We start from the raw sequence: 25,848 nt of genomic DNA, 5'->3' as shown, positions 1-25,848 counted from the left end.
CATTTTTTACAATTTTCATATTTCACTTTCTTTTAATAAGAGCTGTCATTGATTACAATATTGAATCTAGATTAATTGCATGATTGTCATGAGTTTACTCGCACATTTTTATCTGTTCGATATTTACTGTAATTAACACTTTTTAATAATCTTATCAATATGGGCATGGACAAAGATGGATGCTTTATGCCAATGTATTTTTATTGTTAGTGAAAGAGTCAGCAGAGCTAATTTTTACAAAAATGCAGTTAAAGATTTTTTAAGGTTCAAAAACAAAATCACAGCATCCATACCTTCGCGGGTAAAACTAATAGATTTAGCACACAAAGTCAAAAACAATATCAATATTGTTTGATTGATTGAGACAGACAGACAGCTTTAAGATCTACTGTAATGCAGGGATAATCTTACACATCACATATTTCTCCTCAACATTTATCCAAACATTCACCTTAAAGATGCAATTTGTATTATCTGTGCCTCTAGATGGCGCCAGATCAAATCAATAACAATGACGTTGTTTAATGACGCTCTGAAGCAGCGTGGAATTATGGGATTTGTATTCTTTAACTCAACCGCTGATGGCCATCAATCAGACACGAACGAGAAATCACGTTGACGGATAAGGTAATCAAGTCTTATAAATGTTGCGTTTGATGACATCGTTTATTTCATTATTTAAGTTTATATGTGATGTTCAAAACGAAATTGTTAGTCATAGATGTTACACTATTAGTCCAAATTCGATGGTTAACACAGCACAGAATTAAGTTTTCAACTTACAATCTACAATTATTTTTCACATAATGTATTGACAGTACAAATCTTAGGGGCTGTTTACACTTGGTATTAAGATGTGTTTTCATCGATCGGATCACAAGTGGACGAGAGAGACACATTACGTTTACACCTGGTATTTAAATCCGTCTCTTTTGTCCACTTTCGAACGCTTCTGTCCTGAATACTGTGAGGGGGGCGGTCTGTGAGACGGTGGGCGAGTCTCTCAGCTGTCATTAAAACGCGAGCGGGAGTAATGATGAGTTTATATGGATGCAAACTAATATTATGTCGGAGTCCGCTGCTTGTTTAGCAAGTATACATGCTGCACAGTGTTTTGTATGTTTATATGTTGGAGCTTTATCTGAATTTTCAGCGCAATTGATGAAATAGGATCGCGCAACTTTCACACTTTCAAAACGAAACTACGGAGAACACCCGCAGTAGTTTTATCAATGAAAGGCTAAAAATAGCGCTGTTCACCGTATGTTCACGGCAGAAGTAAAAAAAGACGTAAAACTTGTGTTTAATACCTCAGATTAGATAAACTGGCGGAGTGAAGGCGGTCACGTGTGGCTGTTCGAACACATTCAACCACATTTGCGTTCCGCAACTCCAAAGCGATCCGATCGAAAGTGGTTTCGACTACGTCTGGATGTGGTTGAAAGTGGACGCGTTCAAAACGTTTTGAACACCGTTTACACCTGGCATTAACGTTGTCCACTTTTGATCCGATTGACGAAAACGCATGTTAATGCCAAGTGTAAACAGCCTCTTATTGTCTAAGTGTCTTAAAATGACCATTTATATTGCTGTACAATACCTCTTGATGTGCATATCGTCCGCGGGAAGACGCGCTGATTACAATCTACACACTAATGTTGTGATCGATATAAAAGCATACGTTTTTGAAGGGTTATGAATCAAAACTACTCACCCATCGCGTAAAACACAAGCAGGATCAGAATCTCTGTCTAGTTAAATGTTGTCGTGAAGCTCTCTCTATCCAGATAATGCAACACCAAATTGATGCTCATTCTTTCTCTCGTTTTGTTCCAAACTCTTCTTGGGTCGTTTGGTTGGCCCGAACGTTTACGGGAGCTGTCTTTGATGCTATCGCATAGTTCCGCATTTGTCCACGACACTGGCTCGCTGCGTCCGAAAACTCAAGGCTTGTTGCCTCCCTGCCTCATGAGGAAATGACTTCGGAGGCATGAAGGCAGCTCTGAGAAAGGCTTTCCGACGCACTTCAAAGGCTGCGTGTTTGAAATATAAACAGAGAGCGCCTTTGTGATAACTAATCACATATTTGAAAACAACAATACTAATTTCTCGCTAGAAATGCAATTAAAATGTGTAAAAAGTGAAAATATACCTTTATTTACACGAAATTTGTGCTCCAGTCGCTTCCTTGGCCGCCATTTTATTTTTTCAAACTCAACCACTGTTGTCATGTGGTTTTTACGTCAGTAAAGGCGGTGACAAAGGGTCATATGGATATTAACGTCATTGATAGGAGACTGCACTGCCCCGTGTCAATGTTTTGATTGGAAATTTTCTCACGGTTTACAAGTATTTGAAAACATTACAGATATTGATAGTAATCAGCTGGACAAAATATATAACACTGGCCTAGTGGTTTTTGGACATTTTACTGCAAATATCTTACAAATTGCACCTTTAAGACAACAGATTATATCTGCATGAATTCTTGTCAAAACAGATATTTTTAAAATTATAATTCTGTCTATGTGTTGTTGGGGTCACACACCTGTGTGCATGCTTCAGATTTGTCAGTCAGCGCGAGGAAGATCGTTTCCGAGTCTTGTCACTCTTAATAACTATTTTAAAGAGTAACTAAACCCCTGGTCAGAGCCTGACTCCACCCACTGCAATATTTGAAAAATGCAAGAAAAGTGGGCAGATCCCAACAGAGATAGAGGGGACGAACTAAGTGTGTGGTGAGATCGTAACAAGGGCGTGGTGAGCTTGAACCTGCTTACGTCACAAGTCATTTATTGGACCCAACATCCAATAGGAAAATTCAACTGCAGTAGCCACCGTTCAACCTGAAGAGGGCAGCACTCAGACGTTTTTACACCATATATTGTAGTATTGAAACACTTTATATCCAAATGTCAAAAAAGTTACTAAAATCAATGAACAGCACTAATAAAGCATCATTCTTACAGATCATTAACTTAAAAAAGTTGGTTTAGGGTTTAGTTACTCTTTAACATCAATCAGGTCCCAAACTTTATCCTGCATGTTTTAAAACTGAAACCAAAATCTTAGATGCGCAAGTAGATGGACGCATCATTTGTATTAGTTAAGCATTTAGGATTATACAACTCTCAGAAAACATACAAATAAAGATCATTTTAAATGTTTATCCAACAACGTGCTAGGGCTTGGGTCTGAAATTGCATGTTGCGTTAATCGCACGCTAATAAAATTAGTGTCGCGTTAACGCGTTATTAATGCGTTCATTTTGACAGCCCTACTTTTAATACATCATCCAAAAACATGATGTGTAAGTCCATCGAATGCACCCTTCAAAATCTTGCTGGAAGTACTTTTTACCTACAGTTTTTTGAATACTATGGTTTCAGCAGTAACAACATAAACAAGCGGCTTTTGTGGTGCACACGTAACTTCCGGTAAACTCCGCTAAGAATAAATAACAATGAAGTAGTTAAATGACTACGTAGATTACCTAGGAAACCAAAACATTTTTATTATTTTCAACAAGGTTTTGTTCACAAGTTCAGTTTAGCAACTAGTCAGACCATTAAACAAACAGCAACCCGAAGTAAAGTTCCGACCAGACGTGTAATCACATCACCGCATGTGTGTCTGATAAAAACATCTATAAATTGAAATGCATACTACTCTCACCTCACCTACTATATAGTATAAAAGTAAGCGATTTCATGACCTGATTTGCACGTTCTTGGTTTAAGTTTGCATTATTTAGTTGTGCATGTTATCCCAAATAAAAATGTTTGAATCCACCTCTCCAATCTCCTTGTTTTTCATCTGATATCACAGATCTGTTATTGTTTAACCCAGCCCCACCAAACACATGTTTTTTTTCCTGATAAGTAACACCCATTTTTCATGATTCAGTCTTGGAGGATAAAGTCATTTTTCTTCATTGAATATCATGTTTTACTCAGCAGCACTACTTCAGATTACTGAATATACAATAGGTTGCAAGCAACATCTTGCATTGAGATGCATGTGCAGAATATTTACATTCAGTCATTTAGCAGATGCTTTTATCCAAAGTAACTTGCAAAATTGATGCTTTGCATTGTATATTGTGCTCTGATTGTATGCTAAACTGTCAAAAACAGTGTCAAATAATGGTCCCTAGCTGTCATTTGGGTTGGTACCCTGTACAGCTCAGTGGTTGAGCATTGCATTAGCAATGGAAAGGTCATGTGTTCAAACCAAGGGAACACACCCTTATATACGATGTAAGTTGCTTTGGATGAATCCATCTGCCAGATGTCTAAATGTAAAAAGCACCTAAAGAGTTTATTTTAGTAACTCAGAGTTACATAAAGGTATTAAATGTATACATATCTATACCTAAATGGTACATGGGACTAATTTTAACCATATTTTACTGACAGTGTTGCAAATGTAGTATCTTTGAGTAAGTAGTGTGTTGATATCATGTTTCAAAGACAGCCCAGGTTTATCAGCAACATAGAAATGTAATAAAAATGATTAAATTCAACGCCAGAAGTCATATTGAATGTTGTTATATTAAACTAAACGGTTAAATGAAATTATCTCTTTTAACATAACGCTTGACATTCATTTGGCACAATGCTCGTGTGTGTTGTTAATTACTTTAAGGTAATATGTGTATTTGTCAAGGGGCCAATAAAAGTGTGATGAATACTGCGGGTGAAGGTCAATCTCATTAACTCTTAGTTCACCAATTCTAACAAAAGACTAGTTAACTCTTCTACAGCTCTGTTATATTCATTGAAAGGGGCTTTTGTTGGGTTTTTATGGCCTTGAGGTAAACACGAGGAGTTTTTTTTTAACTGTGGAGATCTGTTTAATAATTGAATGCTGTACATTTATATACATATTTGTTTTTTACTGTATGCATTGCTCAACTTATTGCAGGTTAGTGTACAATACAGAAAGACCTGTGCATTTGTATAAATTTATAAATATAAATGTATTCGCTTGTGATTATTCGCAAGAGCACATGCTTGACTCCGTGGCCTCTGGCATTGGAGCCGCTGTCAGCGGGCATGCGCACACGAGAGAAGTCACAATAATAGGCTGGGTGACAGTAGGCAGATGGTCGTCTCTCTAGGGAAATCAGGGGGGTAAATCTCTCCATTTAAAGCATACAACCTACGCCAGGGCCTGAGAGAGCCAGAAATACTGTGAACCCAGCAGGGGTGAGGAAAATTAAAGAGAGAGAGGATACACTGACCCGGTGTCATGTAATCTCACATGCATGTAATAACATGATGAAGTCTTGTCTTAAGGGAAGCTACATGTAAATTGTGTGACTTAAGACATCAGATCATATCACCCTTAGAAAGGAATTCTGGGCATTTTGGCACATCACAGTCACACCAGTTTGATATTTGCCGTTCATACAGTTGATAAAAACAATAGATTCACTAATCAATACGAAAGATTTTTGTGGTACCAACCGGATAAATTTGATGAGTTGTTCCCTAGTTTTGCTAGTAAGTGTGAATGTGAAATCAACGGATTGGTGATTCTCACGAAATTAGACACATGAGGTGTCATGAAACATTTTGATTAAAAAAGTAAGAGTAAGAGTATCAAAATAAGAAACATACAGTTACAAACATCTCTTCATGTACTTTTTCGCACATGATTTCAAATGACATCATACAAGCCAATTTTGTTGCTTTTCCACATTTAAGGGGAAAATTTTCATTACCGCAACGTGTCCATGACTGGATTTGGGTTCTTTGACATGGAAATATTTATAATAAAAAAATATAAAGAATAAAAAGCTTCAGTGCATGTTATACTATAAACATTTACAGTAAAGAGACATGTGGTATTTGGTGATCATTGGTAAATGTAGAGACAATAATAAGAAATATAAATGTGTCCAAGACCAATTTTCTCATCCTCCGCAACAATTTTCAATCATTGTTTAAACCCTCAATCAACATTTTCAGAAAAAAAAAAATTGTTGGAAGGGACATAATTGACTGTGACGCTTCAAGATGGCTACAGTACCAGTTTCTTATTTTTGCTCTCCAGATAAAGTTAAAATTTTGTTTGTCATAGTACCTAGTCAACTTTTTAGTTCTCATTACCGAAACATGAGTTTGTAAATGCATATATTTAATGTAATGTCATGTTGCGGTAATGATCATTTTTGATAATGATCATCTAAAAAATTTAAATAATTCTGTAGGAAATATGTTTTAAATCCTCTAAAAATAATGGTTATAGTGAGTTCAGACCTTAATCTTATATGTGCAAAAACAAATTGGCTTCAAGGGCCTTTTTAAAAAATCTGATGCTGGACGACATCTAAGTCTGGATGTCTTTACAATATGCTAAATTTGTGTACTCTGCAAGTGTTGTGTTCAAAAAGCTACTTATAGAAATTTTAATCGTCTTAAGGTTTCACTCATGCATTTTTAGCGAAGGTGAGCGAATTCTGTCAGAAGTCGGTCGAGCGTCTCTCTGAAGGCGTATTATAGGATTGGCAGTGACACAGAGGAAACATGCTTGCTTGCATTGGGTTATTTAAATCATATATTATGATGTTATTTCTAAAGATTCCTGCAATTTCAAATTACATTTATTTACTCATCAAAGCCCAATTTTTGGGCGTTTGACACTTGGCAAGTGTTTATTCTGGAGCCTGGTCACGACACACTTTTATATTTGGTGTCAGAATTCATGTGATCTCGGTCTTTGTCTTAAACGTGACATTAATCCAGATTGAAATCCATCTGGTTGGATGATTTTCTGCAGTGGTTTATATCAGTGACCGCAAAAGCATTTTGTGATAATTTTGGACGAGCTTTCTGATGTTTGTGTTGCCTATTTTTAAATAAACCTAATTATAAAGCACCACAACTATGAGAAGAGTATATGATGAGTCACAGGCCCTAAATCAGTCGTCGTCTTTTTAATTGTTTGGATTTTAAGTAGGGATGCACCGATACCACTTTTTTGGAATACGAGTACGAGTACGAGTACTTGCATTTCAGTACTTGCCGATACCGATACCGAGTACTTAATAAAAAAACATGATTTAAATTTACATGTAACAGCTTTAGTCATATAATTTAACAAAAAAACAAAGGACTAGTTTTCCAGTTTGTTGTAAACTCTGCCTCTTTGGACAACACAAGAGGCATTAACCCCTTACACGCCGCTCAAACATAGACATTTCTCAGACCGTGGTATCGATTCCAGGTATCGGGGGACTTTTAACGAGTACGAGTACTTTAGAAAATGAGGTATCGAGGCCGATACCAGTATCCGTATCGGTGCATCCCTAATTTTAGGTCTGTACAATTAAATCATCATAAAAGTTAGCAATAAAAAAATCTAAAGATAAACATTTTCACATCCATTTATTATTTTAGCATGCAGTTGCGGTGCAATTCACTGTTTCCTGTATAGTTCACTCCCATTGTGTTAGCATGGCAAAGGTCATGGGTTTAATCCCAGGGAACACATACAGTACCGTACATACTGATGAAATCTATATGCACTGTAAGTTGCTTTGGGGCCAAATGTATAAATGTAAATGTAATAATGCTTGTGCATATTTACCATTTGTATTAATCATGATAATATTAGATAATTTTATTGGACATCCCATATTGTAAATGTTAGTACAAACTAATTTGTTAAACTATAGTACTATACTTTAACCTATTTTCTTGGATTTTCCACCTGTAAAGTGTCTTTGCAATGATGCACATTGTGAAATGATAGAAGTATAACTGTATTTAATGGTACATTGGAAAATGCAACATATATTGTGAGCCTTTTGCGGACATACCATAATAATGCATGTTTTTAGACATGTTGCACCGTAGTATTATTTGCATGGCATTTGGTAAATCATAAACCTGTAGTTCAACATAGCTAAACATGCCAAGGTCATGGGTTTGATTCCCAGGGAATATCTGCAATGCTGAATAAATACAATTGGATTTTTGCATAAAAGCATTTGCACAAATGAATATTCGTAAAATAACTCAATAACAGAGGCATTTGTGCTTCAAATGGTAATATTAGCTGTATCACAACATACACGCAGTCCAAACTAAGCCCTTTAAACTGTTGTCAAGGCAACAGAGCTGAGACCAGTGGAGCTGATGGGGAGAGGAGGGGGTCTGGGGGAGGACCAGGCTCGTATCGTATGCGATCCTGCTGCTGTCTGTGGCATCAGGCCGGTCAGAAGAGGGGCGGGGGGGCGCACGGGTGGATTTTATCTCCCCATTAGATCCGCATTTTCGGTGTCATCATGGCACAACCGTGTAAAACCTCCAAAATGTGGGCTTTGGTTTAGTTTGCGCGTCGCGAACTTGATTTTTTGCGCATTAACGCGCGCTGCCTTGGAGATGCGCTTTTGCGCGCGGAGAGCCCGGATACTCCTCGTGTCTTCGACGGATTACCGGTGAAAGATCAACTGGGATCGCGTTTAAATTTGGTCGGCTTGATATTTATTTCGTCCTTGGAGCAATTGGGGACGATTGTGTCTCCCGTTTTGTATTTTCATGACCGGTTTTGTATTTTGCTGCGCGATGTATATGGATAAAACCAGTGTGCTCCGGGGTAAGAAGCTGTTTTAAACCTTTAAAATTCCCTTTCTGTTTCGACGTATCAAGGTGTTTTAAAACCAATGCGTGCACTGTGGGATTCTGTCATGTGTATTTTGCTCATTGCCTGCACGATACAGATCACACATCAATATTACACATGCATGTTCAATAGTTCAGTATGTCAGTATGTAAATGAGAGACATACACCAGCTGGCTTCTTTTTGCCAATAACCTGCAGTGACGTGAAATTAATGCAAGCATGCTTTGTCATAAAATGTGTAAAGGGTTAAATTTTGAGGAGGTGTGTGTTACATGCAGTAGTCTTAAAATGAATGCCATCCGCCTGTAACATAAATCTTGTCATGCACATGATAAATCACGTCTGCATGCACATTTTTAATTGGTCGGTGTGTCTGTGCAGTGGTGCTGGGGCTTCACATACATTTTGCAAGCTGGTGCATCGCTGCCTGCTGCACAGGGATGCAGGGAGACATGCAATGCAGCTGCCATGTAGATTCATATGTGTGTGTGTGTGTGTACAGAGTACTACTATTGCAATCATCAAGCTTTGTATTTGAAGTATGCATGCTTTTTGACGGCTACTTGCTCTTGCAATGGTATACAAACACCGTTAGGTAATGTGAGATGTGGTAGGTGTGGATACTGTGTCGGATGAGCTGACAATCTGCTATTTTAAACATCAAGAGGCACTGGATGATGCATCAAAACAATGCCTGCTATCTGTCATCTATCGACAGTGGGTGTGTTTGAATGACTACACTATCAATTTCAGCGATGAGTGCTGCATTTTGGAAATGAATGCGCTACATTCAGGTGCATCTTTTTAAAGCCATCTATAAAAGAGCATCGCAAGTTGATTCCCTGTGAAATAATAGGCCCTCATCAATGCAATATATTTGCGTTTATTTGCTTATCTATACAAAAGGAAAGACTGACAGATGTGTAAAGTGGTGTTCTGCTGGTTTAGGTCTGGCATGGCCCATAAATGCAGAATTCGGGGGGACAGATGCTTTACTGGTGCACTCTCCAAAAAAATCGTACTGGAATGGTACAGTAACCTTTTAAAAGGTCATAATATATGTACCATTCAGATATGTATACATTTGATACCAGTATGTACCTTTGAGGTACTGATATGCACTCTTAAAAGGGTGCCACTGCAGTGACGGGTGACAATATGACGTTATTAACCACCCTCACTTTAGTATTTCAGCATGCTTTTATGTTGCAGCATCTAGCTAAAAATTGGCGTGATGTCTTTTTGAAAACAGGGTTTTGCACATCACATGTAATGCAGTGTCATCTCAGCCATCATCTTCACTATCTGTATGAAAGTGTATCTTCTTTGAGGCGTCGCTCATGTGGTGACAATGTGTTGAATGTCTTGTCCCGATGCAGATATAAATAGCCTGTTTTCAACACATCCATCAGCTCACATGTGAATAGATATTATCAAAGAGGAAAAGTTTGTTTTCATTGGAGTGTTTTTCCATGGCCACAGCAGCCACGTGTTTGCCGTAACCCTTTATGTTTCCTGTGTGTTGTAATGAGATAAAAGGTTGGGCCTGTGATGTTTTTCTGAGCGACTGCTTCTCGTTCTATATTTGTCTGTTTATGAAATATTCATGAAAAGTCAACACAGATAGTTGAATCAGCAAAGCTTTCCAAACAACATATTGATCTCGAGTCATCTGACAGGGCACTGGGATACCGACTGTAGATGTTTTTGTAACTTAAGGATGACGGTGTCCAACATATTTGTTTTTTATGCATTTTTTTAGATGCTGGTATGCGTTCTCGGTATTTCCTACAAAGTGGAATACATGTTTACTCAAAGCCTCATGTGAGATGTCACAATCACCATTATTAAAACAGAACAGAGACAGTATATCGATAAAGAAAGATGGTATCGTCTCATCTTACATCACTCTGGAAATAATACCAATAATGCTTCTTAACAAAAACATTCAAATGTTGATCATTTGATACTAAAAATCAATCAGAAAACATGACATATTAGAGTCGTTTTATGTGTCATTTCCTAGGCAAAATGCCATCACCAAATTGTATGAAAATGTGACCCTTGATCTGTACTTTATTTATAAAATTTTTATTTATTGTATTTTTTATCCTGCCTGTGGGAAAGGGTTTTTTGTTTTTTGGTATGTGTTTTTAAATATTTGGTCAAATCTCAATAAAGACATCTTCTACAAACATGTGACCCTTGACTAGAGGTGTTCTCGTGTCCAAAGAAATTACCAGAATCACTTATAACTAGGGTGGCCATTCGTGCCAGTTCCGCCGGACACGTCCCGAACATGTTTTCGGGTTCGTTCTCCGGAAGTCGCGTTGCTCGACCGCATACGTCATCGAGGTTCTCACATTTCAGTTAAAATACATTAGAAAATGTATATTTATTTCTTTTAAGACATACAATCATTGTAGTTTCATTCTTACCTTGAAATGTAACGGTTGCTTTTCTGTAATTAAACCCGAAATATTAAACCTTGATGACGTATGCGGTTGACCAACGCGACTTCCGGAGAACGAACCTGAAAACATGTTCGGGACGTGTCCAGCGGAACTGGCACAAATGGCCACCCTACTTATAACCCAAACCCAACCTACATATATAAAAAAAAAATTTTTTAAAGAAAGACCCAACCCGAGACAAACCCGAGAAAATTTGACCCAAGTCCAAGCCAAACCGGTGGCAATTATTTTTTTACCCGGCTGGACCCGAATGTAAATGGCACCGATGTGTCAGACAGAATAAACCCTGGTGGCCTCGCAACCAATTTAGGCCACTGCTTTATTTATTTTCCAATGTTATCTGACGACGACACCAAGGTAACCACTAAAATGCGCATTCAAAATTGATTAACAGATCTGTCTTAACAAAAAATTTACCTACCGCCAGTCATTTCGCAAGCGCTCTTGGCAAACAGAGGAGGGGTTGGAAAAGGACTTGATGCACACACGCGAGGTGGTTTTGGTTTTCTCGGGTCCGTTTGGCAAAAACACACTCACTTTTAATTACCCGATGCCACTGATATTATATCCGACACGTGTTCGAGGCACACTTGAAACTTTCAATGTGGGTTCACACCAGCCACATTTAAGGTGTCAAATTCGTGTCTTCCGTGTCATTTTGAGGTTTTTTTTGCTTCATTTGCGCGTATCGCGCCTGAAAATCTAGTCATCGCGACATTCATGCGGAAATTCGCTTCATGGGAGGGGCCTCTGCGACTGTAATCACGTCACTACTAGAGCAAGCTCCTGATTGGTTAAAGGAGCATTTCACCCGTAGAAACATTCATCTTTATTGAAAGTGTGTCATATTTGTAGTCGAAATGTAACATACATTTAGAATTTGGTGCCTATTTGACCAAGAAAAGGGGTGTTTGTAGTCTCACTCCCTCAACAAAGACATTGCACTTCCTTCTTTCAATGATGCAAAATGATGAGTTTTACATCATTGAAAGAAGGAAGTGCAACACTGAAATCTGTATTTCTCCTGTCTCAGAGGAAATGATGCATGACCATTCAAAAACATTACTGGGGTTCTTCTAACTATACAAGGCTTAATTCAAATGGGTGAAGTGTCCCTTTAACGCGGCGCGTTTTTCCACCAAATTTAAAAAATTTCAACCCACGTGTTTCCCGTGGCAACGCTCAATTTGCACAAACTAAATTCGCGCCGCAAGACCTCCAGACGTACGTCAGCGTGTCTTCACATTGACTTAAGATTGAAATCACTTGCGCTTGACGCCTTTACCGCGGCTGCTGTGAACACAGCATAATGCTAAGTACACACCAAACGCGGGGCATCGCGTTACTCACTCTAGATTACTTCCAGGATTTAACTTTGTGTCATGCAAATTTTTTGCACGATATTGCGTCATTCGGTGCCCATATTGCGTCATTCGCATTGCCCCATGCGAGGACACGTCTGATCGTGTCTTTGCATTGACTTTGTATGTAATCTACTCGCGACAAAATCGTTGAACTCGCATCTGGTGTGAACCCACAGTAAGACCCAAACCTGCTTGGGTCGGACCTCTGGTTTTTGGATCTGAGTGGACCCGCCGAGACCTTAACCCTGGACCACAAAACCAGTCGCTTGTGTATATTTGTAGCAATAGCCAACAATACATTGTATGGGTTAAAATTATTGATTTTATATCATTAGGATTTTAAAGGGGACCGAGAATGAAAAACCATTTTTACCTTGTCTTTGTTGAATAATGGTAGTCTACCCGCATTCACGAACATACAAAAAGTGCTAAACATGCTAAACATCTCAGTCTCATAGAAATTCCTCTTTTAGAAATGTCAGCCAGAAAATGGCCCAATATGAAAAACTGATACTTATGACATCGCAGGCATGTCACTGCCCCTCCACTTTAAAATAATTGGCTACATTTTTTGAGTGGCAGCCAAGTCAGCCAATCAGTAATGAGATTGCAAGTTAAGCCAGTAGGGGGAGCCAAATAGGTGCAAAACCACTTGTTTAAAATCCCCCATCCTAATAGAGCTATCTGAGAGAGGTTTTTAGGAAGCTGCTAAGGCATTACAGACCCAAGCAAAAAAAAATTGTCTACATGTCACATCACAGAACAAGGATAAATACCCCGTTCAATCATTCTATGTCACCTTTAAGTAAAGATCAAGTTCCATAAAGATATTTTGTAAATGTCCTACTATAAATATATAAAAAATGTATTTATTATTAAGGATGTACATTGCTAAGGACTTTATTTTGGACTTTAAAGGCGATTTCTCAATGTTTTGATTGTTTTGCACCCTCAGATTTTCAAATAGTTGTATCATAACAAACCATACATCAATAGAAAGTTTGTTTATTCAGTCCAGTATCACAAATCAATGAGTCAAGCCTTCAGGGTGTGATGAGAAATATTTTCACTGTTATTTGTATCTCATGATGTTTGGACTCTTTAGTGTAGATTTGATTTAATAGCCGCACCAAGCAGTCGGTATGTAGCTGAGAAGAAAGCCACATGATTCCTGGTTTAAATTCTGATCGGATCCCTCGTGTGGAAAGCCAAAGCTGCCAGTGAATATGTGCTGAACAGCTGGAAAGTGCATCATCGTTCAGATAAAAGCATGTTTGTGCATTTTGTGCTTTCTGAATTGCAAAGATGTACTGGAGATGATATTTTGACAGATCAGATTCAAGAAGTGAAGATTTCTGCAGAGGTTGTCAAATCCAGGTCCGCTGGGTCTCAGTACCTGCCGTGCGAGACCCCCATCTGTCTCCATCGTATATACCTCAGCTCATTTTTTATGAGCCTCGCAGTGCCGCTTAGGAAAATAATTAGAAGCGTGTCTGTCCTTTAGTATCTTCCACAATCAACATTTGACCTTGAAGATCATTCGCTCTTGTTTGTTTTTCTTCTGTTTCCAAAATAGCTCTGACTTGCTGAATAAATGCATAGATTTGCCTCAGGCTTTGATTAATGATTGGAAATCTTTCTTGCCAATTTATTGACCAAACCCACGGGTCTTGGTATTGAAATGCAAACTACTACAGTCAATAGTAAATCCGGCCCTTCGATCCTTTTGTTAAGGAAGCTGGTGAGGCAGATGTGCTATTGAATGATGGGTAATTCAGAATATGCTTACAGACCTCTGTCACGAGAGCTTAACAGGAGATATGTAAAGGAATAGTGCACCCAAACATTTAAGAGTATTCTTTTTTGCATGTACTGTTTCTGCAACCAAAGCAGTTCAGGGATTATTCTTGTGAATCGAAGAGAAGAGCAGAACTGCATATTTTTATCTTTAGTCTCAGCTTTATCTTTGTGACCCTCAACCCTCCCCCTGGTCTGTTTCTTCAGAAGAAATAGGGCATGAAAATTCAGTCGGTCAGAGGAAACTTTTTAAAAGCTGTCGATATGAGGCATATGTCTGTAAAAGATTATTTTTGATGACCTTCTGTAGCGTGCATAGATTTCTATAATGTGGATGATTGTTGTTGTTTTGAGGAGAGAGAGAGAGCGAGAGAGAGAGAGAGAGAGAGAGAGAGAGAGAGAGAGAGAGAGAGAGAGAGAGAGAGAGAGAGAGAGAGAGAGGATTTTCTAATGATGCTGTGCCCTCTCAGTTGACTTTAGGTTTTGTGTCTGTAAAACAGTGGAAAGGTTTTGTTTTGTGGTCTCCTATTTGTTGACTATGGAAAAAGTCTGTCTTAAAATTTAATAGTAATAGTACAGTTCACATTTTCTCTTCAGAATGAGTTTTTTGTCATTATTGGTGTTTGTAAAGTCAATCATCACATATATACACATATATATATATATATATATATATATATATATATATATATATATATATATTATAGATCACATAACACACACAGTTTCTGCCAATCTAATGTTAATCTTGGGTATCTACTGAGTAGTATTTCATCCGTCATATGTCCAAAATGTCTTTATAAAAGACAGAACAGCCTTTCCGTTTTTTTTTATTTTTAGAAAAAGGCTGAACTTTTGGAAGCATACGGTGGGAGAGTACAGCATAGATATGTATAGATACGTCATCACCTGGCGGCCATCTTACCACAGGCAGCTCGCTCACTCGTAGCACTGAGTTTTAATGGTGCAGGTACTTTTAAATAACCATAACTTGCTTAATTTTCTACCAATTTTCAAATGGTTAGGTTTCTTACAAACGTTATTAACGTGGCTATAATTCTTGATGCTTTTACATGTTTCAAGATTTTTTAAATTTTTTTGTATAAGTATGCAGTGTCGTAGGTACATCTTTGCCGTTTATAACAAACCAAACCATTTGATAATCGGTAGAAAATTGAGCAAGTTATGGTAATTTAAAAGTACTTGCACCATTAAACTCAATGCTACGAGTGAGCGAGCTGCCTGTGGTAAGATGGCCGCCAAATGCGGATGTTCCACTCAATTGGCCAGCAGCGCGAGCGAGACATCTAGCCTTTATACATATCTATCAAGTACAGCACAGCTATATGTTTGTGTTGTTTACATTATATGCACTCATGCTCCGATTGCAAACAAAACACATTTTTTTGATTTTGATTTACTTACCGCCTGTAGTTTCGAGGTCTTTTAACGTTGGGACTGCTTTATCACTCAGTTGTAAACAATTGGCAAATTCGGTGTTTAACTCGGCCTTGTTTGTAAAGCAGTCGTCTCTAAAATGCAGGTAACAAACATAAATTCATTTGCAATTACATTGCTGTCCAGAAATAAATAAACTGCATCGACTGTTGCCTTAAGACAGGGTTACTTAGAGAGCTGAATAAGCTTTTCTTCGCTTTACTTCCACAAACACACTTCTTTCGTTGTGCCATTGTTGATTCTTGTTATATAACAAAGCTGTCGCGTGCAGTGATGCTTGTGACTTCTACTCTAAGGAAAAATCTTCCTAACTGTGGGTTCACACACCAGACGTGTTTGAGGTGTCAAATTCGCGTCTACCGCCCGTAGTTGGACGCTGGAACATTTTGAGTTCACTCGCTTCATTCGTGCGTGAAAGCCGCGCGTGAAATTCTAGTCATCGAGACCTTCACGCGGAAATTCACGTCATGGGAAGGGCTTCTGGGACTCCGCTCACTTCCTGTAATCACGTCAATACTAGAGCAAGCTCCTGATTGGTTAACGCGGCGCAGTTTTCCGCCAAAGTTCAGATTTTTGCAACTTTAAAAAAAAAATTCTAGTCAGTAATAAGATCGAATGAAGAAATTCACTAAGTTAACTCTTTCACCGCCAGCGTTTTAAAAAAAAAAGTTGCCAGCCAGCGCCAGCGTTTTTCATGATTTTCACCAAAGTTTAATGCCTTCCAGAAAATGTTCTTCTTTAAATATATAAACATACAATATACCAAATGAAAGAACAGACCCTCTGCTTTCAAACCAAAAAAAAAACGTTTCATCCTTCCTTCAGTGGTTTTTTTGTAATCAGCTTTTGAATATGGGTAGGTTTCTGCAAAAACACCACATATTGAGCAAAAAGTAGAGATAATTCCATTTTTGTGACGGACTTTTCATAGAGATCCCATTCAGAGCGATCTTTAAAACAGACACGGACATGCAGCCGCTTGCCATAGGGCAATACTTCCGGGTTGAAAAAGTTGCGGAAGGGTGCCACCTAGTGGATAATAGCGGTATTGCGGAAAGACGGAAAAACTCGTCATTGGCGGGGAAGCGTTTTCTCTTGATTGACGAGATATCTCGTCAATGGCGGCGAAAGAGTTAAGGATATTATGTAAATTATCTGTAAATTATGTGCATATTTTTATATTTTCTATCAATAGAATCATTTATGTACTAAGCATTACGTAGAGAAAATAGTAAAGGCATGCGCATTCATTTGCTGATTTTTGTCCTGTATTGAAAATTAAAGAGTATTTCTGTGAGAGATAAAAAATTATAATAAATAAAACGCTGGCAGGAAAAGAGTTAAACAAGCATAAAAATTTTCTTTAAGGTGTATATTAGTAATACTAACTGCAAACAGTTGTTTAAAAGTTATACGCATATCAATGAAAAATACGCATATCTATGTACATGACCCAAATAGCGCTTTAAAAACAGCATATACCTTATAATTTGCAATTACACAGCGAAAAATCTTCACTGAATTATATGTGCTTGCTTTTTTTACACATATACTGTATTTTATTTATTTAATTCCCTTTCCATACAGAGCACATAGCGAAAACAACGTACGCAAGTCCAAATCTGCGGCCAGAATAACTTTGGTTTCTTCCCCCGCTATCCTTTCTTCACCTATTAGTAATTTTTCTAAAACATGTGGAAGTCATTTCAGACCCCGGCCTGCACAAGCTGGTATGAGTGTCATCGTATGGAACCAATTAGGTCTTTGTATGGGATAGGAAGGCTTTTTTAAATCTAGACGGGTTGTCTGCCCACCATATGACCCGTCCTTGGCACTTTATAAAAAAATCTGGTTGCTTATTTACATATCCAAGCCATTGTCTATATTTAAATCATATTTATTGTTTGAATTTTATGTCATCTCTACTGTATATAAATAACTTGATCACTTGATCTGTGATAGGAAAGCTGAACAGGCAAATAGATGCAGTAGACACGGGCTCTTTAACACACTGACCTACTTAATACACAAGAGCCCAACACGGAGCTCAACGCCTCCCACATTCATTCAGAAGTCTTTCATAAACTTCAATGTTGGGTTGAGATTGTCAGCTAGACTTAATGTGTCATTTAAACCTGACATTTGACTGATCACTTTGAATGTAGATAATCACATAGAGACGGTGATTTACTGTACGTGAAACCGTACGTTTACTCTTTCCGGTTATAGACGCTTCAGTCAGCCGAGCTGTAATCCATTACGCCCAAGCGGCTCCATTAAATTAGACTGAATTGAATTCGGCTGTCTTGTTTCTTCTCTCATGTCGATTCTTAAAGCGTTTACTGTCTGAGATGATCGTAATTACAATGAGTCTTTTTGCATAATGGTAACATGAACTTATTTATCACATCTGCCCAAAACAGGTGAATAATGTTTGCTAGCTGTGAATAACTCGGACCAGACGTTTTTGCATTTTTTGTCTGCTCATAATCGGCAAGATGTTTATCATTTTGTACAGTAGAGAGATGCAGTAAATAAGGTTTGTCTTGAAACAGATGTTTCTTTTAGTAGATTTGTTTTTGATTTTATGACACGTACAGGAGCCGGGGTTGAATTATTGTTTTTATAATTTAATTTAAACCATGTAATAGTGTACAACACAGTTTCTAATAAAGTTACTGTCCAACTGGTGAGAAACTGTTTTTTATTTACTCTCCAGAAACATTTTTTCTTTCGGCTTTAGCGCTTGGCATTGATTTTGGACTGTTATTGTGACTCGCTATATTGTGTACAGTGCTTTAGTTTCATTAATAAGCTCTGGCTATGAAAGAGAGAGTGATGTTTATATCCACCGAATCGGAAACTAAATCTAAATCACAAATTCAATTTTGACTCATTTTAATTACATTCAACTTAAAATTTGTAAAGTCAAATGCACATTAGTTTGATTTGAAGATATTGTTATCCATGCTTGCTTACATAAGCATGGTTTTATCTCATATCCTTCAAATTCTCTAAATGAAAATGAGCCTGCACTCCCTCTTTCTGTCAGGCCCGTCCGTGTCCAGTCCACAGCTCCTAACCAAGAGTCTATCCCTTGAGCCAGGCCCCTGCCTCGGAGCCCACGAGACCCCACAGCGACTCTGCTCGGACCCCGGACCCCTGGAATCACAGCAATGCAATGGCACAAGTGAAAATGGGCCACAAGATGTCCCCCCGCTTCCCCCTAAAACACGACCACCTTTACCTGGGCCAAAACCTCAAGGTATGTTCTGTATGTATTTAATGTCAGGTTCAGTCAGGAGATAATGATGTTTGATTTCATGAGACTACGTTTTTTTACAACAACGATGTAGTAAAAATGTAAATGTGTCTTCGTAGATTTTTTTTAAATTTTAACATCACAACGCTGTCAATATGCAGAGTTTACACAAGCGAAGACCACTTAAAATGCTGTATTATGAATAAATTATATTTTTATATCGGTGTTCACAGGCAATTTTCATAATTAACAAAAAAAAAAGAATTTATATTAAAGAAGCATTGAGTAGTTCTGTTTAATGGATGATGAGGTAGGTTTATAACTACAAGAGACGGCATTTTTGGATTAACAATTATTTTACTATGGTCATTTTGGTAATTGTAAGTCTTTTGTGTATACATAGATATATAACGGTACATTCACATGGGTTTAAAGCATTAACGCTTCTCGTTTACTTTTAATGGGTGACGTCATGCGTTGCCGAACTGAATTGTGGATCCAAGCATAGATTCATTTAAAAGAACACCTCGACTTTTGGGGACTTTAGGTTATTCACCGTATCCCCCAGAGTTAGATAAGTCCATACCTTTTTCATCTCTGTGCATGCCGTAACTCTGTTTGTCGCACCCACTGCTAGCCTAGCTTAGCACAAAGACTGGAAGTAAATGGCTCCAGCTAGCATACTGCTCCCAATAAGTGACAAAATAACGCCAACATTTCCCTTTTTATATGTTTTGATTTGTTACCACAGCCATCTCCGCCCAAGTAGCAGTGCTTTGCCTTCTGAGAATATAGTCCCCAGTATGTATACGGTTAAAAGATGGCTGTCTCTCATATCACCTTGTTATTTGTACACGCTGTGACTATACAAATCACAACATATAAATAGGAAAATGTTGGCGTTATTTTGTCACTTATTGGGAGCAGTATGCTAGCTGGAGCCATTCACTTCCAGTGGGTTTTCAGGGTTCCCACAGTCCTTGAAATCCTTGAAAGTTTGTGAATCTGGGTAAAAAAATTCAAGGCCCTGGGAAGTTTTGAAAATATACATACATAGATACAGGTCATTGAAAGTGCTTGAATCTATTTTATGCAAGAAGTTTTCTGGAAAAAATTCCATATTATTCCCTGTGTAGTGTAGGATAATATCATAAAAATTCTAGACTTTTAAGCACACGTGCTAAACTGTTCACTTTAAATGCTTATATCTTCTGTATGTGAATGTTGATTCATACCAAAATGCTTTTGTGCATAGTTGTGTTTGACACATGAAAACGTCTCGGGTTACGTATGTAACTGTTGTTCCCTGAGAAGGGAACGAGACGCTGCGTCTCCCTTGCCATACTTCCTGCGTCCCTGTAATGCCGTCTTTGGCAATATTTCAGATAGCGATATACTTCCTGGATCCCGCATCACCCTGTCTTTGTCGTTAAGCCTCACCATTGGTCGTATTTGATATACACATTCAGACGCACTTACCCCTGGAGGCGTCTCCAAAGTGTCACCGCAGTGACACAGCGCGAGTTCCCTCAAAAGGAAACAGTAACAATGTATCTTAAAAGGTGATACGATGTAACCTTGCTCTCACTTGAAATGTGTCCCCGCATTTAGTCCATGAACTTGAGGAGGATTTGCACCTGGAAAGTCCTTGAAAGGTCCTTGAATTTGAAGTTAACTAAGGTGTGGGAACCCTGATCTTTGTTTTAAGTTAGGCTAGCGGTTGGTGCGACAGAGTTACAGTATGCACGGAGATGAAAAAAGTATGTATGGACTTAACTAACTCTGTGGGATACAGTGAATAAGCTAAAGTCCCAAAACGTCGGTGTGTTCCTTTAAAACCAACAATTGGGTTCATCCATATATTTTACCATGGGTTGAAACATGGGGTGTAATGAAGGTCACGGTTGGTTATTGTAAATTACCTTTATACTAATAATTTAATGTTTTCTGTGTTATGTGTGATTTTGAATAATTATGTATGTATGTACCCAATAAAGGTTGTTGTTTTATTGTAACATTCATGTCTGTCTTTGTTGCAGTCATGTGATTATCCATCACTCTCGCTGTATTGATTTCCGTATTGATTTTGTCTCACTCAGTGCCCCCGAAACCACCTCATCTACAGCAGCAGACCGCTCGACGACCACGCCCCCCAGACAAGCCCCTCCCTCCACCACCCTGCCGCCCACTCCCCGCTGATCCCCGCCAATCACGCGCCACCTTACCGAGGGCAGAGGGAAGCTCCTCCCCCGCTTGTGTTCTCTCGCTTATCGAGAAGTTTGAGAGGTGAGAGACGCGGGCAGATGGACGATTGATGGGCATTGTGGTCCTTTTGTATGATTTATAGCTAGAATCAGATCTGATGTAATGCTTTCGAGTAATGATATCTTAGTTTGATTAGAGGTAACATTTCATTGCTAGGAAATCTATATTTGCTAGGTTTCTTTTTAAAGAAAGAGAAATGTAATCCTACTTAGATTAAGGATGATCAAATTCAGTCAAAAATATGAATGAAATTCAAAACATGTAGCTTTACAAAATTCTTAAAGATTAATAAATTCTAAAAATAATGCTAGATTGCTCATTGTTAGGTCATGCTAGCTAATGCATTTACTAATACAACCTTAGTAATGTTTACTGTTCAACAGAGGTAAAAATACTGAGTAGTTCTGTATATATTGCCTGTGTTAATTTTAATTTATGTTCATTTTTTAGGGAGCAGATCATTGTGGTACCAGACATCACAGGGGGCGGAGTGATGTGTACCCCTCGAGTCCCTGAATCGCAGGATGCTGCTCGAGCACTTAGCCCTCCGCCCTCAGAGTTCATCCTGCCCTGCACGTCTCTGGAGACTCCGCCCTTACCTGAGGAAGAGTCGGAGAAAATCGAAAAGGAGGAGGAAGAGGTGGACGGCACCGAAGAGGACGACAGCGAACTCGGACCGTCGTGTTCAGAAAAGCGTCTCTCTATGGAATCAGGCTACGGTGCTTCTGATAAACTGCTGGACGCTGTGGAAATGAGGGACCTGACTGCCAACCAATCAGAAATCCCCTCGGAACGCTTGTCCCTCCCGACGTCCCAGATGGATGGGAAGCTGGCCAATAGGGATAGCGGTATTGACAGCATCAGTTCACCCTCGCACAGCGAAGAATTATGTTTCGTTGGGGATGAAGATCGGGTCGGGCACGAAAGAGAGATGTACCCGTGCAGTCCGGTGCCCGGTCTCTCCTGTGGGTATGCGGAGGGGCCTGGAGGTGAGGGAGCCGGTGGCGCGGAGGGTAGCAGGGACTCGGAAGGAGACAGTGATTTGGAAGAAGGAAGCGGAGATGAAAGTGAGATGAACCCTATGGCCTTGCAACCTCTTCCTAAAACTGAAAGACAAGACTCAACAGAGGTAAGCCTGTTGGTATATATTTTTCAGAAAACCAACCATTGTTACCTTCGAAATGAGACACAGCAGCTGTTTTCTTCGTTCCAGTTGTCAGTCCAGCAGCGGGTTTTTAATATAGCCAATGAGCTCCTTCACACCGAGAAGGCTTACGTGTCCAGACTGCATCTTCTGGACCAGGTGTTCTGCGCTCAGCTCATGGAAGAAGCCCGAGCACGTGGCTCCATCCCTTGTGAGGTGGTCATGGGCATCTTCTCCAACATCTGCTCCATCTACTGCTTCCACCAGCAGTTCCTGCTGCCTGCATTGGAGAAACGCATGGAGGAATGGTGAGAAGACGAATATCAGGAGATGTCTGAAATTTGTAAGGTAGAGTTGTGCTAAACTTGACCTCTGCCCTCAGGGATCTGAACCCTCGCATCGGGGACATCCTACAGAAGCTGGCCCCTTTCCTGAAGATGTATGGAGAGTATGTGAAGAATTTCGACAGGGCAATGGAGCTGGTCAACAGCTGGATGCAGCGTAGCGCTCAGTTTAAAGCCATCGTTCATAACATACAGGTAACACGCTGTTATATGCAGCAAGCTTTCAAATGGGTATAGCATTGCCCATAAAATGGGGTATCTTAAAATGTCTTGGGCACAAATAGGATGCCACCTTACAATTGTTTAGAACAGAGCTCAAGTCTTTGAATGAATAGTGAATGGACCGAAGGATTCAAACAAAAATATTGGATATAACCAGATCGATCACTCCTTTTTAAAAAAGTTTATCGCCAGCATTTTTGTGATTTTCAAAAATGTTTCACAAAATGCCTTCAAGGAAGATCTTCTTCTATAAATATATAAACATATAAATATATTAGTGCTGTGTGTAATTATACACATACAGTACATTCATGTATGTATTTAAAAAAACATTAACATATATTTATTTATATTTTTATATATTCTATATTATGAATACATTTTTAAAAATTATATATAAATAAAAATGTCTGAAATGTATATATGTATGTGTGTGTGTTTAAATATACATAATAATTGCACACACACTTATATTATTTAAAAATTAACTTTTATTTCGTATGCGATTGATCGCAATTAATCTTTGCCCAGCACTAATAAATATATAATCAAATGCAAGAACAGACCCTCTGCTTTCAAACAAAAAGTTTTAACCTATCTTCATTTGTTCTCTTTTTATCACCTCTCAAACATGGGCAGGTTTCTTAAAAAAGACAAAATTTTGAGCAAAAGGCTAAAATAATCGCATTTTTGTAAAGGAATTTTGTTATTCAGAATGGATATCAAAACATACACGGAGTTTAAAATTAATTAAATTAGTTTTTGCTTCAGTTTTTTATAAATTGGATAAGAGCGACGTCTAGTGGATAATAGCGGAATTACCGATTACCGTAAAAACACGTCAGGAAAGCGTCATTTGCAGGAAAATGTTGTGTCTTTATTTTTTCCCGCCAGCATTGTTCATGATTTTCACAAAAGTTTAATGCTTCCCAGGAAATGTTCTTTGTTAAATATATAAACATACAACTTATCAAATGAAGAACAGACCCGTTTCATCCTACCTTCATCAGTTCTCTTTGTATCACCTCTCAAATATGTGTAGGTTTCTTCAAAAACACAAAATTTTGAGCAAAAGGCTGAGATAATTCCATTTTTGTAAAGGACTTTTGAAAGAGATGAGATTCAGAACTTAGACGGACATACAGCTGTTTGCCCTAGGGCGATACTTCCGCGTTTTATACGTTGTGGAGGTGGATAAAGTGGTATTGCGGATTGACTAGATAACTCGTAAATGGTGGGGAAAGAGTTAGCGGGCGTGCACACCAAAGGTTTTACGCCCGCGGCCGGTGCATGTTTTCAATTGATTCCAATGGAAACTCTGTGTTTTTCAAATAAGCCGGCAGCTAGCGGTTTTTTTTTTGCGCTGAAAACCGGCGCTGAGCGTCGAGAGTTGAAAGAGATTCAACTTTGAGTGAAAAGCTCCGCTCGTCTCTGTCAGTTCTCACACGGCCATCCAATCACAATGTGCAAAAACAACAGCAACCAACCGGCTCACAGCTGAAGTATCAGAGCAACCAAAGCGCTCGGCTGAAAAACAGCTGACATTCGGCGTCCTCAAGGCGTTTTCAGCCGCGTTTAAAACGTTTGGTGTGTCCAGCCCCTTAATTGACGTCAATGGCAGAGAAAGGGTTAATCCCATAATACAACGCAATGATGAGCGCACAACTAATGTACACTAAGTGGCTAGCCGCTACCTCCGCCCTGTGAGACGTGTGCCAAATGAACATTTCGACACAAGATGGCATCCTCAGCGCTTCCGCCGCTTATTGTCCGAGTTCAATCACTCGTTTTTATCATAGACTGTAAAAAATATGGACGGACGTAGTTTCCGTGATGTCATTCTTAGGTTTGTGAAAATCATTTTTGAAGCCCAAAGTCATCGCCATCTTGGCACCACGTCACTCGCGGATAACTGAAAATGGACAAAGAGGTAAGACGTGGGTGGAGCTGAGGTCCACGCCCGCCTAGCTTGACCAGCGGCCCGTCGATGAATTCCAGTTTAAGTCACTTCCGTGTTGACTTTATAAGAGAGACCCGATGGTTGCCCCTTGGTTTTCATTCACTCATTCAAGTGGACTACATAAGCAAACTATTGTGGTAGTCAATGAGGGACTTTTTCAGACACAGCCTATTAATAGGCGACACTGCAACGCTCAATATGGCCTATGTAAGTCCCGCCTTAAAGCTAAAAGAACCAATCATGAGACTATGATTCTCAGGGGGAGGGGATCTTTGTCGCATGAGGTGCTTGCCAACTTGTGTGCATGCGTAGTAGCTGAAACTATCTCAAGTAAACATGTTTTAGTGCAATTTGAGCTTGAGAAACCACAGTTATGGTACAGTAGTTGTCAGGTTTAATTGTTGGTCAGAATAATTGGGATTTTTTGTTTATTTTGGAGATATCTGTCTTTCCCCATTTCCCCAAGTAGGACGTAAAGGACTTTAGTCTCGCATGACTGAAATAACTGCTGGGTGGCGCTGCAAAGATGCATGACTTCCCTAAAGGGACTTTGACTTAACTTACATTAAAATACAATTGATCACTTAAAAATTCAAATCATGTGCTGTTAAAACCAAGTGGAAGTGAATAGTGTTAAGAATCACACTTTCAGCAGGAATGTGTTAAGATGAAAAACACTTTTTCTAACGCCCTCACTGGTTATAATGAGTGTTAATTGCGTGCAACATTGAATCGTTCACACCCATCGAGTGAATCAACAGAGGTGCGCGTTAGTCATACAATAACATCATCCAGCAGGTGCGTTCTGCTGCAGCGCTCTTGTCACATTCACCTTTATACTCCGAGACACAGAAAATAATGAGATCTCACGGTGATTGATTGCGTCAGATGAAAGCGTGAATCGCCGGAGGTACAGAAATGTTT

At 38.9% G+C, this 25,848-nt stretch overlaps 1 protein-coding gene across 4 annotated transcripts in view; it reads left to right on the top strand.

Moving 5' to 3' along the window:
• The window catches only part of fgd1 (FYVE, RhoGEF and PH domain containing 1), a 61,474-nt gene that overhangs the window by 23,561 nt on the left and 12,065 nt on the right, over window positions 1-25,848 (top strand). The window contains exons 1-6 of one of the 4 annotated variants that reach the window (XM_065270254.2): window positions 8,184-8,607; window positions 18,834-18,992; window positions 21,089-21,275; window positions 21,705-22,383; window positions 22,468-22,706; window positions 22,781-22,937. In XM_065270254.2, the coding sequence (XP_065126326.2) occupies window positions 8,550-8,607; window positions 18,834-18,992; window positions 21,089-21,275; window positions 21,705-22,383; window positions 22,468-22,706; window positions 22,781-22,937 (1,479 nt within the window). In that variant the 5' untranslated portion in view covers window positions 8,184-8,549. Of the gene's footprint in view, window positions 1-8,183; window positions 8,608-18,779; window positions 18,993-21,088; window positions 21,276-21,704; window positions 22,384-22,467; window positions 22,707-22,780; window positions 22,938-25,848 lie in introns of those variants that run through there. The other 3 variants (XM_065270253.2, XM_065270252.2, XM_065270251.2) reach the window with 3 other exon arrangements.

Source organism: Paramisgurnus dabryanus, chromosome 11 (genome assembly GCF_030506205.2).
Source record: "Paramisgurnus dabryanus chromosome 11, PD_genome_1.1, whole genome shotgun sequence".
NCBI classification, from domain to species: domain Eukaryota; kingdom Metazoa; phylum Chordata; class Actinopteri; order Cypriniformes; family Cobitidae; genus Paramisgurnus; species Paramisgurnus dabryanus.
Note: the sequence above shows the minus strand (reverse complement) of the source record. Positions and strands in the feature narration are given on the sequence as shown.